Genomic DNA, 12,654 nt, shown 5'->3' with positions numbered 1-12,654 from the left:
GTGTTGTGTTATGCTATAGTTTGAATGTTCAGCCCCTCCAAAACTCATGTTGAAACTTAATCCGCAATATGACAGTTTTCAGAGGCAGGGCCTTTAAGAGGAAATTAAGAGCCTCCATGATTAATGGGTTAATGAATTAATGGATTATCATGGGAGAGGAACTGGTGGCTTTATAAGAAGAGAAAAACAGACCTGAGCTAGCATGTTCTTCCCCCTCACCATTGGATTCCCTGTGCCACCTCTGCCAAAGTGGAGAGTCCCCACTAGCAAGAAGACTTTTGCCAGATGTGCCCTCTCCACCTTGGACTTCCCAGCCTTTGTAACTGTAGGAAATACATTTTGATTCCTATATATTATACAGTTTCAAGTATTCTGCTATATGCATCAGAAAACAGAGTAAAACTGAAAATTGGTACCAAGAGGTGGGGTTTTTGCTGATAACAAATATCTGAAAATGTAAAAGCAGCTTTGGAACTGGGTAATGAACAGAGGCTGAAAAAAGTTTATAGAGCCGGCTAGAAACAGCCAAGACTCGGTGAGGCCTCTTTTCACTCCTATAACCCCAATATTTCAATCTAGAATGACCCTTGCTTTTTGTAGATTAAAAAGTCACCTAATCAGGTAATATTTTAAAAACAGCCAAAAAAGGCTAACATTATCAAGATGACAATTTGAAATGTGGTTTCAAACTTATTAACAATAAACCCTTCTTGATGTTTTTTTTAAGATATTAGCTAATGATAGTGTTGAGTTAGGAGGCAAGACTCAACTCTGGTGGTGGGGTATGAATACCAGACCAAATTAAGGACCAGCTAAAACAGGGGGAGCAGAAGCAGCTTTCCATAAGATATGCCCATGTCAGTTTACCATTGCCAGGGCAACACCGAGGAATTACCACCACTTTCCACAGTAATGATCCAATGACCCAAAAATTGCCACTCCTATCATAGAAGTTTCTGTATTAACCACCCCTTAATCTACATATGATTAAAAGTAAGTATAAATACAACCACAAAACTGCCTGAGCTGCTACTGTCAGCACACTGCCTATGGAGTAGCCCTGCTCTGCGGGAACGGGCATGGAGCTGTAACACTGCTGCCTCAGTAAAGTTATTTTCTTCTACCCTACCACTGGCTCGTCCTTGAATTCTTTCCTGAGTGAAGCCAAGAACCCTCGCAGGCTAAGCCCTACTTTGGGGCTTTCCAGCCCTGGATCAGTGTGAAGCCATTATGTTTAGGAAGATATTTGAAATATTAATTTCATCTCACCTTAGCATTTTAAAATGTTTAGTTTTAAGATTTATAAGCTATGTAAGCAATTAGTATGGTGCTATGTGCTTATAAATAAATATATTTACATACTTTACAGAGCTGTGCTCAGAAAGTTTTTACTGAGAGGGGTGTAGGATCTAAACAGTTTGGATAACACCTACTCTGCTCATATAGTGGTAAAGTAGGTGAGAGGACAAGCATGTAACATGCTTTTTGTTTTTGTGCCTGACACATACAAGGTACATCATAACATTAACCACTTCAAATAAAATAATTTACTTTCATTTTGATTAATTGCTACATGACTTGCTCTAAAATGAGTTGTTACTATTGTTTCTGGAAGTCCATTGCATAAAACTTTTTTCTCGTGCAGAGCTCTCCTTTCATTATTTTTATCTTAGTATCTAAGCAACAAGGAAGCATTTACCTAAGGATAACATGACTTTATAGGAAGGACCTTTGAGCCCCTCAAAATGTGCCAGTAATGTTCATGTTGCACTGAATAAGTTTGCAAAACGGTTCTTAGACTTATGATTGAATTATAAAGGTATTGAGTGCTATGGTTAAATTTATCAGCCAATTATTTTTGTGAAGACTTTTCAAAACAGCAAAGTTCATTAACAACTTTGGTAGGTCAGAAGAAAGAAATAAGAGCACCTCTTCACTATCACCTTTCTTCTATAGGTGGAAAAAGCTAATGAGGCTGCAAAAAGTGAGCAGAGCTGTGGAAAGGCTCCCCCAAAACATTTTCACCTTCATTTTATAAAGCAAAATAAAATGCTTGAACCTGCTTGCTATTGCTTTTTTGTTAGGTGCTTTGGAGTAGGAAAAATACAACAATTAAGGTCCTGTCCCTGACTGCAACAAATATTTCTTGAGCTCTTACTGTGTGCCCATAGGCACTGAGAATATGGTGGTGAAGAAAATGAAACTCAAGGTTTCAAGGACGATAGAGTCTTCCGGGGAAACTAGCCAATAAGCGTGCCAACAAATGCGTCTGTAAACTGGGGGAAGTGCTATAAAAAGAAAGACTGGAGAGCTACTATTGAGAAGAAGGGAAGCTCATTCCAGAAAAAGAAAACAATGCATGCAAATCCCTGAGGCTGGAAATAATTTCCCTACTGGATTTAAGCAACTGAGACAAGACCACTGCATTCAAGTATAAAGAGAAAACATGAGAGATGGATTTGCAAAGACATGCAAAGAATTTTTTTCACTTTGCAATCACTTCTGATTTTACCTTTTCTGGATAACGTCTGGTAAAATATAATAATCAAAATACTTACTTTATGAATCTAGCTAAGGGAAAGAAGGAATAGAAAATTATATGTATCAACCAATTCCCCATAAATTGTAATTTTCTAAACAACTGGATTCTGACCATTCAGTCAATAAATATACATTGAGTAATCTACTATGTTTATTATATGTTCAAACTTTCCGACCAATGTCAACTGCAGACAAATTTAAAAGGAAAATGAGACTCAAATAACATGAGTTATGTTTAAATTGGAAAAAATTATCTCTAACAAATGTAATGATAACTATCTAAAGTTGGAGATAACTTTAAAAAACAACCTCTATGCTAAAACTTTGAAAAATTATTATTCATAGTAAAGTATAATTTACTTGGACGACTTACAGAATTAGAATGCTTTTTAAAAATCTAAAAACCAAAGACAGTTTCAGAGCTAGGAAATAAATGTTTCTGTGAACTGACTATGACGAATCAAAACTCTGTTTTAAATCTCTGTGATAATTTCGTTTCTACATAACAATGACTCTAGAAAATATCCACTAATTAGCAAAAAATTTTGGCCATAGTCACAAGAGGTATTTTAAACAAGCCACGGAAGAAAAGGGTTATATAAATCATAGTTGGTTCTGCATAAATGGGAGCATATTTTGTAGCCAAGTCATTTAAACTAGATTTAATTGTGCTCTGTAAATAGATATATTACCAGAAACACAGTGGATATCCTGTTGAGATTTTGTTTTAAAACATGATCTTTGTGCACATTGTTAGGGATAAATAAGGCACTTGAACTTGTATCCTGGCCGACATGATCCACTAGAATAACACATTCCTTTAGAAGATATTACTATTTAGAAATTACAGTTGCTAGCCTGAAGTTACCCTAATTGTTAAAAGGTAGTACTGTATCCAAAGAGAGAGACAAAGCAATTACTGTCCTTCTGTTAACAACCCAAACATATTTTCCAGTGAGACCTTTGGTTCTGTATTCAAAAAATTACCACTTTACCCACAAACTTTCTGAGAACTGAAAATAGTTTATTTGCACCAAATTCCCTTGATTTAAGGCTTATTAACTTGAAAAGAGCTCAGTGACATTTGGAATTGTATAGTAGTCTTGCCACAGCACTGGCATATGCAGTTGCATTTTAACGAGGAAGATCAGGAATAAACCCATGTATTTGTTTCAAATAATAACGTTTACTGTAGTTGATGGGCACACATGTAAAACAAAGAGAAATTAATTATTTTAAATTTGAAGAGTTGTATAAATTTTACTAAATACTACGAATAAAATGTATAAAATAACTTCTGTGTGTAACTTTAGTATGTTGCCTTTCTTCTATGCCTTACGTCCTGAATATAAATCAGGAACAATCACTTTTGTAGTTGTGATTCTTAATATGACTAATATCAAAATTCTACTTTAAAACCAAATTAAGTATTCAGTTCATTATGAGTGATTTACTTGTAGTTATTTCATGTATTCCATGGCTAATTCCATGTTTTATTTATAGTTTCAGAATAAAAATATTGACAATATGTTGAATTTCTGAATTTACTGGGAAATTGTCCATCAACTTATCAAGAAAAACAAGTGTATTTGTGGACTTTATTCATTAGAGTCTGCTTCAATGAATTAATATATCTTAAAATAACATTTTTTCTGATTTTTTTCAGAAATTTAAGTACCCATTTGTCATATAATTATTTTTTAAATCTAGAAATGTATAACGAAGAAAATGCAAACCACCATCCCAAAACTAATAGGAATATTTAGTGTACTGGTTTACAGTGTAAGTTACAGAATCAAGCAACTCAGATTCAAAATAGTCATTGTCACCTCATCACACTCATTTGCTCACCCAGGACCTTGGACAAGTTTTGTAACCTCCTGGCACTTGAGTGTTCCTATCTATAAAAGTGGTACAGTAATAAGGCCAACTGCATAGAGTTGATGGGATTACATGAAAATATTCAAGTAAAGCTCATAGAACTATGTTTGATATACTGTAAATGCTAATTATTATTCTCATTTTGAGTATTTTTCATATGCATATATTGGGGGAATCTTGTTTCTATTTTTAATTTGGCATTTGGATATGACATTACCAGGTCTATGAAATCTAGAAATGCAAATGCCACCAGTACTACCACCAAGATTGTTAAAATCCTTTCCCTTTTGAGAGTCCTTGTATATAAGCATGGTATTGAAACAATTCCATTTTTTCAAGTTTGCCAATACTTTGCAGTTTCTAAAATAAATGGGCCTTGTTCAGATTACTGATTTAGATTATACTAGCCTTCTTAAGTCATCCTTCAAAAAGGCCAGACAACAACAAGTAATCACTGACAGTGCATTTTGTATTGGGTGCCCGATGTGATGGACCACGTCCTGGATTAAAACGCAAGACCCAAGATCTGGTATCATCTCCTGGGTTCATCCAGCAAACACTGATTAGGTATCTATTATATGCCAGGCACCATGCTGGGAACACAAAGGAATTAAATAAGAGATTGTCATGTCACTCAAAAGCTCATAGTTCAGTAGAAAATAAGAAATATAAAAAATAAAGGAAAAGCTGTGGAACGGATGCAATGACGAAGACAGATAAAGGGAGAGTGTGAACACAAAGGAAAAGTAGCGTCATGTCTAGCTGATGTGGTCAGGAAGGGTTCACAGAGGACTATTGGAACATTAGGCAGGATCTTTAGAGTATTGGACCTTGGATTTCCTCCTAGACAAACGGGAAAAATGAGTCCGTGTCATTCACTTCACCAAGTTGTGAGATCCAGAAAGAGAAAGTATGTGAATTAGCTTTGTGAATTTTAGTCTTGTTTAAGTTGCAAGGAATTAGGGATTATCCATAGCTTTTACCTAAACATCTCCCCTATACCCTTTCATTTCAGCTTTTAATGATGCTTACTTATTTTAACTCCTCTTTACGGAACACTTTTTCTTCCATTTTCACCTACTAACCCCAAAGACTTTGAGGTATCCTCATCAGTCAAGATGGGCAAGAGAAAAATGAGACAAAGAAAATCAGCTGTATTGAAATGTTTTCTTTTTTCAATATGCTAACATCCAACTCGCAATGAAAATAATGTTGTGTTTATTCAGATTATCTCATTAATTTGACCCCTCCTAATTCACAGCTGGTATATAAACAATGGTAAGATTTTAGTAAAGCATATTGTTCTATCAAATTATGTGTCAGGACTCTTATGTAAATGATGTTAGTTAAATCTGATATTTCAAAGGAAATAACAGCACATGAGTGCTCGTTATCAATTTCTCCACACTTCTCAATAAATTACATCCATTCATTTAGTAAATATTTATTTATACCTACTCTATGTGGCACACTGGAAATAGAGCCATTAACAGACAAGACACATATCCTAGCTCGTGTACATCTGCAGATTAGCAAAGAATAGAGAGAATTGTATAGCTGGGAGCACAAGACATTGAGTGTTGAAATGTGAGACATGAAAGGTGTGATGTGTGCACAACTGGAGGACAAAACCCAGTTCAAGGGGAAGGCAAGGCTTTCCAGAAACAGACGTTATAAACAGGCGGGAGGGAAAAGAGAGGTCAGTAAGTGAGGGATGACAATTATTGCTGTCGTTAGATCAAATTAATTTATGTGTATGTTGGGTGAAGTTGGTGGAAGGGGAAACGAGGTGAACTCTCTTTAGTAGGGAAAATAGGAGAACACCCTTGGGGTTCATAAAATCCAGTAAAGCTGGAGGCACTTGAGTTGGCCAGCAGTGCCACCGAGCATGTTCTTGCAATTGATTTTAAATATTTCTCTTCCTTTTGTCTAATAGCCAATAAGTAAGGTAGGTAGGGTCATTTTCATCTATTAAAACCATTTGCAGAGCTCTAGGTGTCCAATTTAGAGAGAGGGTGGCACTGAAAAGTGTGCACTCTACAGCTAAAGAGATTTCTCTCTTTCTATAAATCAAGAGGAATTTTGGAAACCTGCTTGCATGTTATACTTGTTCCCTTTTTATGAATGGCAAAATACTAATAAAACAATTCACAAGAAGTCCCCACTGCTCTTGGATTTGACTGCTTGTGCTTATTTCAGAGTTTGTGCCCAAGTAGCCTAAGTTATAATGATACAACACATCTATGTATAATGATTCATGTATTGTTTGGTTGTCTCAAAATTCTGTTTTGCAAAATAGATTTTTTTCTATCTCTGTAAATGGATTTAGTAAAGGAAATATTACTTCATTCACTCAATCCACAAATATGGGTCTTCTGCTATTTGCTAAGTGGTGAGCTAAGTTCTCTTATCTGTTTGCAAGTGGTGAACAACTTCAGAAAATAATTTCTAGACATTTGTATAACTGTACCTTTCAAAACATACGAAAATAGTGAAAGGAAGGGTGTGTTCTTTTGTTTAGGGGCTTGAAAAATAAAAATAATCACATTAACACATACCTGAAAGAGGAAGACTGCATGAAAAATGTCCTTGCTATTAACAAAGGCTTGAATACATGCTTCCGGTTTCCATGGCAGCCCAACCAAACAGAAAAATAAGTCATAGAAGTGGCCTTTTATATCAATGACATGCTTCCTAAACAACAGGACCAGGAGCAATCAGTGAAAAAATAATGACTGGTGCTGTCATTTTTTTACAGCTTATCAGATTATTTAATATAATCTGATTTATATATATATTTATAATACATAAACTGTTTTACAACTTCTCAGATTATTTAAACCAGAGGGAACATAGTTTGAAAAAAATTGACGCAAAATTGGAATTTATGTTTTCATTTTGACTATCTCTGTCTCTAGGGTCATTACTTAAAAAAAAAAAAAAGATTCAATTAAAAAAAAAATCTAAAAATAATTCTGTCAAACAGACTATCTTTCCTAGGTCTAACTTACTTTAGAAAATGTATGTAGGAAATTGCATTAACATCCCTTTAGCAGGAGACAATTCTTAAGCTTAAATTAAACTGAAAAAGCCACAGAAAAAAGGGTTTGACACCCTAAAGCCAGTGTCCAAATGAACGCTATGGTTGACCTCATAGGTGCGTTATGAATGTTTACCCTGACCTCCTAGAAGAAAAGGAAAAAGAAAGGAAAGAGAGAGGGAGAAGGTGAGGGAGGGGAGGAAGAAAAGAAAGGAGAGAAAAGAAGACAGAGAAAAAACAGGGAGGGAGGAAGCTGGGGAAAGAAAAAGACCATTTGCTGACTCTGTTGTTTTATTCCCCAGAATGATTCAATACCTCAAGAAGATTTCACTCCAGAAGTGTACAGAGTTTTCCTCAACAACCTTTGCCCTCGACCTGAAATTGATAACATCTTTTCAGAATTGTAAGAGTACACATTTTAACCCATATCTTTTTCAGCTTGCGTTGATTCTCAGGTGGCTAGAGCAGGATTTGGAGTGGTAATTGGAGATGGAAGAACATCATACACTATGTCTAAAAGCAATATTCCTGTGTGATGTTTTGGATAGGATCACACAATCTTGTCCCTGAGGTGCAACCACTGCTTTTAATGAGTACAAGTTTGCTGTGACATATTGCTGGAGGTAGTTGTTTTTGTATGCTCAGATAACTTCGTGTGGTTGAAGGATTATGGGTAGAACAGGGAGTCATCTTGGCTTAGCAGAGATAGACTCATGTCGCAGGAAGAACTCTGGATTGGGAACCAGTTATTTTATCTCTCTGAGCCACGTTAGCGACATGAGAAGTTTGGATTACTAAGAACCCTCTCAGCTGAAGAATTATTTGCTTTTATGTTAGAAATTATAAACTTATATCAAGGCGTTACCTTTTTTTGAAAGATTAGAAGAAAAAAGGAAAAAAAAGAAAGAAAGAAACCAAAGCACTAAGGCAAATATGGGGAAAGTAGCAGTTTACCTTTCTTAAAATATTGAAATCTACATGACAGAAAATCAATACAAAATGTGGTAAACAAAATAAGGATTTCTTCAGATGGAAGACAGGCAAACAGTACTGCTGAAAATGACATTGCATATTCTTGCTTTGCGCTGTTCATTGCCATCATATATTTATTGAACATCTGCAACATTTGTACCACTGAATTTGTCTTTAGATGATCAGTACAATTGAAATGGGAAGTTTGAACGATATGTTGAGGAATTATAGTGTCTTGTTGAAGCCTAACTGTAACTTTTAAAAACACTCAAACAGGTTGTTTACTTTAAGTAATGACAATAAATACATCTTTAAATGATTACAGAGATATGGAGTTGGATGATTAAACCAAAAATTTACTGTCATAATCAAAAAACCTCTGTGTTCAGTTTAGAGTGGTGCACCCTTATGCACATGATGCAGTGTTTTTCTGCTGTGGGTTTTCTTACCCATTTGGTATTTTTCAAGAGCGTTGGGTTTTAGCGGTAGCAATTGCACAAGATATTTGTAGCCCATAGAGGTATAGAAATTATGGTGGAGCAGCACAGTGTTTTCAGGGCAAGATAGCAGTTTCAATATAGCATTTTCTTATCAAATATAGCAGGATTTTATTTCCCTAGAGTTAAATGCAAATATATGAATGAAACTTAGTTTAAAAAATTCTTATTGCTTGGTTTTTCATTGTTTTTAGTGGTGCCAAAAGCAAACCATATCTTACCGTTGATCAGATGATGGATTTTATCAACCTTAAGCAGCGAGATCCTCGGCTTAATGAAATACTTTATCCACCTCTAAAACAAGAGCAAGTCCAAGTATTGATTGAGAAGTATGAACCCAACAACAGTCTCGCCAGAAAAGGTCAGTACTTTCTTTCACACCAAAGGGAAGCTCTTGTTTCTGATTGGGGGTAGTCACACGCTGGGAGTTAGGAACACGAGTGACCATTAGGTTAGTTTCCTCTGTTTACAAAGGCCTTCCTTTCAGTCTGAAATCACTTGGTGATTCAGGGCACTAGGTTTTTCTTTAAACTTTGGTGTGTGATTTTTTTTTTGTCATTGTTGTTATATGTATAGATGCATGTAACATATTTTTAAAATGTCTAATCCTTCATTTTGTTTCAAATTCACCCAGTGACTGAATGCATATTTCATGCAGGAAATTCACTATCTTTAGGTTACCCTTTTGTGTCTTTTTCTAGTAAGTTCTGTGAAGTGACCCACAGATTTTTCTAAAGTTCTAAAACTGAAGAGAATATTCAGTCTGTGAGACCCTTATCTTTTTCCAGTATATACTCTCTGATAAATACTATCTGATAAATTTTTCTACTTGGGGAAATAGTCTAAAATTTGGCTCTCTGTGTAGAAAAGCCTAGTGTTGTAAATACAAAGCAATCCAAAAATTGATAGCCCAAAGGCAGCTCTAAGTTACCTGGAAGTTTTAAAGAAATTTATATTTTTGATTCTGGGAAAATGAATTGCCAAAATAAGATCATAAAGATGTACTTACTGCAAGTTTTCAACTATATGTGGCAGCACTGTCCCTGAATAAGATCTTCCACTGAGAAGACTAACTCTCATCTGGATTGAAATATCTTCACCAAGAAAATTAGCATGTTATCACTGGTGTTATTGCAGATTGCCTAGATATTCCATAGGGAGGAAAATAAAGTACAATTAACCAATTATCGAAAAGAAATCAATTATATATTAATATGCAGGCATTTTCTAAAGTAACAGAAATAGTTCTAGCAAGCTTATAGTCATCAGTAAGAATGATTATCATAAAAGTAAATTTAGAAGTCTTTTAACCCATTGTGTTTAATCTGGAACTGGTCCTCTATATTGAAAATGAAAGCATGAAGTATAAATGGGCCCAGGCGCTGTGGCTCACGTCTGTAATCCCAACACTTTGGGAGGCCAAGGCGGGTGGATCACTTTAGGTCAGGAGTTCAAGATTAGCCTGGCCAACATGGTGAAATCCTGTCTCTATTAAAAATACAAAAATTAGTCTGGCATGATGGCACACGCCTGTAGTCCCAGCTACTCAAAAGGCTGAGGCAGGAGAATTGCTTGAACCCAGGAGGCGGAGGTTGCAGTGAGCTGAGATTGCACCACTGCCCTCCAGCCTGGGTGACAGAGGAAGACTCTGTCTCAAAAAAAAAAAAAAAAAAAAAAAAAAAGAAGAAGAAGAAGAAGAAGAAGAAGTATAAATGTAAAATCTGTTAATTATATTCTACATGCTACTAGTTGGGAATTTTTAGATGCAATTTTTAGTTTTCATTTGTTTTCTTGGTGAAGCACTTTGCCCTTGTTGTTGTCATCGTTTTCACTGATGCTGTGAAGGTGAGATTAGTTAAAGGAAACAACTAGCCCAACAGTATGTCTTGGCATGGCCAGGCCTGCCCCTCCAAACCTACTTAAAGAGGTTGCCCTTTCTTCCCTAGTACACAAGAGGTGAGATTTCCCCTTACCATGAAGCAGGGAACATCTTGGAGGTTTTGCCCATGTAGCTTAGCAGTTCTCTCCTAAAATCCAAACTTGTCCAAAAACAACAAACGCATTGTTACAACAAATCCAACAACACTTCTAAAAACCAGTTAGCCCACAACACTAGGAAAACAAAAAGCTTTTGTGAAACCAGTGAAGCACTCCAAAGTGTAAGCCTCTTCCTTTTCTCCTTCCTTCACACCACGCTGCTGATGGCCCAGGCTTCAGCTGGTATCCAATGCCTCCGTATATCATCTTCTGATGACTTGCACGATGTAGAGGGTACAAAGAGAAAAAATTGTGGTAGATTACTGTAAAACCCCATAATCCTAGAAAAACTGATTTTGATTCTAATGGAAATTAAGATGATGTTTCCTAGCGTTTGCAGAATTATTTAGTGCCATTTTATGAATTTCAAATCAAAAGAGGCACACAAAATATTTAAAAATTTAAATATTTTTAAAGGCAACTTTATTTGTTTTTCTATACCTTCATATGACATTGATCACAAAACCTCTGTGTCAACCTTAATAGCAGCATAAAGAAGCAACATAGAATACTGGTTCCACTTTTGAGTTTCAAAGCTGAGATCCACCTCACTAATTATATAGCCTTGATGCTTAACTTCTCTATGCCTTAATTATTTCATCTTCAAAATTAAGGACAGAAGAATTCTTGATTCGCTTTTTGTAGATTTGAATTAAATAATACCTGCAAAGCATTTGGAAAGAATGATGAATAAGTGTTAACTCTTCTCAATGTTTTGAAGTGTAGTATGTTGGTTTTCATTCCTCAGGTGTCGTTGTCCATTTTTTCTAGGAGATCCCATGATTTCTGGGCCTTAAACTTTCTTCTGTTTTCCCCAGCACCTAGAAGATACCCCTGCTCATGATGAAATCCTTAATGTAGACTTGTAGGTGTAATCTAATCAGTGATCCAAAGCATTTGTGTCCCAACTTATCACTTAAGAATGTTGCCTAGTGGTCTCTGTACAGAAAAATTTTGGCTAATGCTATCTCTGCCTAAAGCCTTATCTAGCACGTGGGAAGGACAGAGGCTTTGGAGTCCAACAGCTGGAATGTGGCTAAAGGGCCAGCCACCTGCTACCATATAACATGCATCCTCAGTCACCCCAGGGGACTCCAGCACCCATTCAGAAGTTCTGGCTGGCTGTATCTGTAGCTCCTTCTTCTCTAGAATCCATATGAAAGAAATTCAACTCTTGAGCAGTTAAAAGTCAAATTACAAAGACCTTAGTAGGGTCATTTCAGCTCTAAGGCATGTACACAAAAACGGACTCGTGATCGCTGCCTTGTTTTAGGATAAAGTGAGATTGCGTCTGTTAATGTTTAGTTCAGCACAAAATAGTCATTCAGTAAATGGCCTAAATTGTTATTATCACTGTTTAAAGCAGGCTAAATAGTGCTAGAGGAAGCACATAGTCTCTGGTGTTCTAGTCTTACAAACTCAAACTTACAAGCCAACCTACATTAAGTCATTCAGAACTTCAGTATTTAATAAATCTTCAGTGAAAGGCAAGAGGCTACAGACAGTGACAGACCCAGAGATAAACCCTGTGCCCCTAGAGATTTGCACTCCTCTTAAAAGTATATATATATAATATATACAATTATTTATTATATAATTATATATAATATATACAATTATTTATTATATAATTATATATAAGGTATACAATTATTTATTATATAATTATATATAAGGTATACAATT

At 35.7% G+C, this 12,654-nt stretch overlaps 1 protein-coding gene and 1 long non-coding RNA gene across 13 annotated transcripts in view; one reads left to right on the top strand and one right to left on the bottom strand.

Annotated features, from left to right (window-relative positions):
- Positions 1 to 12,654, top strand: part of PLCB1 (phospholipase C beta 1) — a 767,658-nt gene that overhangs the window by 513,701 nt on the left and 241,303 nt on the right. For all 5 annotated transcript variants that reach the window (XM_032143066.2, XM_058433160.1, XM_032143068.2 and 2 more), the window contains 2 exons: positions 7,765 to 7,865; positions 9,126 to 9,292. In XM_032143066.2, coding sequence (XP_031998957.1) covers positions 7,765 to 7,865; positions 9,126 to 9,292 — 268 coding nt within the window. The remainder of the gene's footprint in view (positions 1 to 7,764; positions 7,866 to 9,125; positions 9,293 to 12,654) is intronic.
- LOC131382237 (uncharacterized) overlaps positions 1 to 12,654 on the bottom strand; it is a 121,325-nt gene that overhangs the window by 103,441 nt on the left and 5,230 nt on the right. For 7 of the 8 annotated variants that reach the window (XR_009211530.1, XR_009211527.1, XR_009211533.1 and 4 more), the window contains exon 1: positions 6,981 to 7,087. The exons of the other annotated variant lie outside the window; for it this stretch is intronic. This is a non-coding gene — a long non-coding RNA (uncharacterized LOC131382237). Of the gene's footprint in view, positions 1 to 6,980; positions 7,088 to 12,654 lie in introns of those variants that run through there. 8 annotated transcript variants of the gene reach the window in all.

Source organism: Hylobates moloch, unplaced genomic scaffold (genome assembly GCF_009828535.3).
Source record: "Hylobates moloch isolate HMO894 unplaced genomic scaffold, HMol_V3 SCAFFOLD_21, whole genome shotgun sequence".
Classification (NCBI taxonomy): domain Eukaryota; kingdom Metazoa; phylum Chordata; class Mammalia; order Primates; family Hylobatidae; genus Hylobates; species Hylobates moloch.
This window is presented reverse-complemented; position numbering and strand designations above follow the sequence as displayed.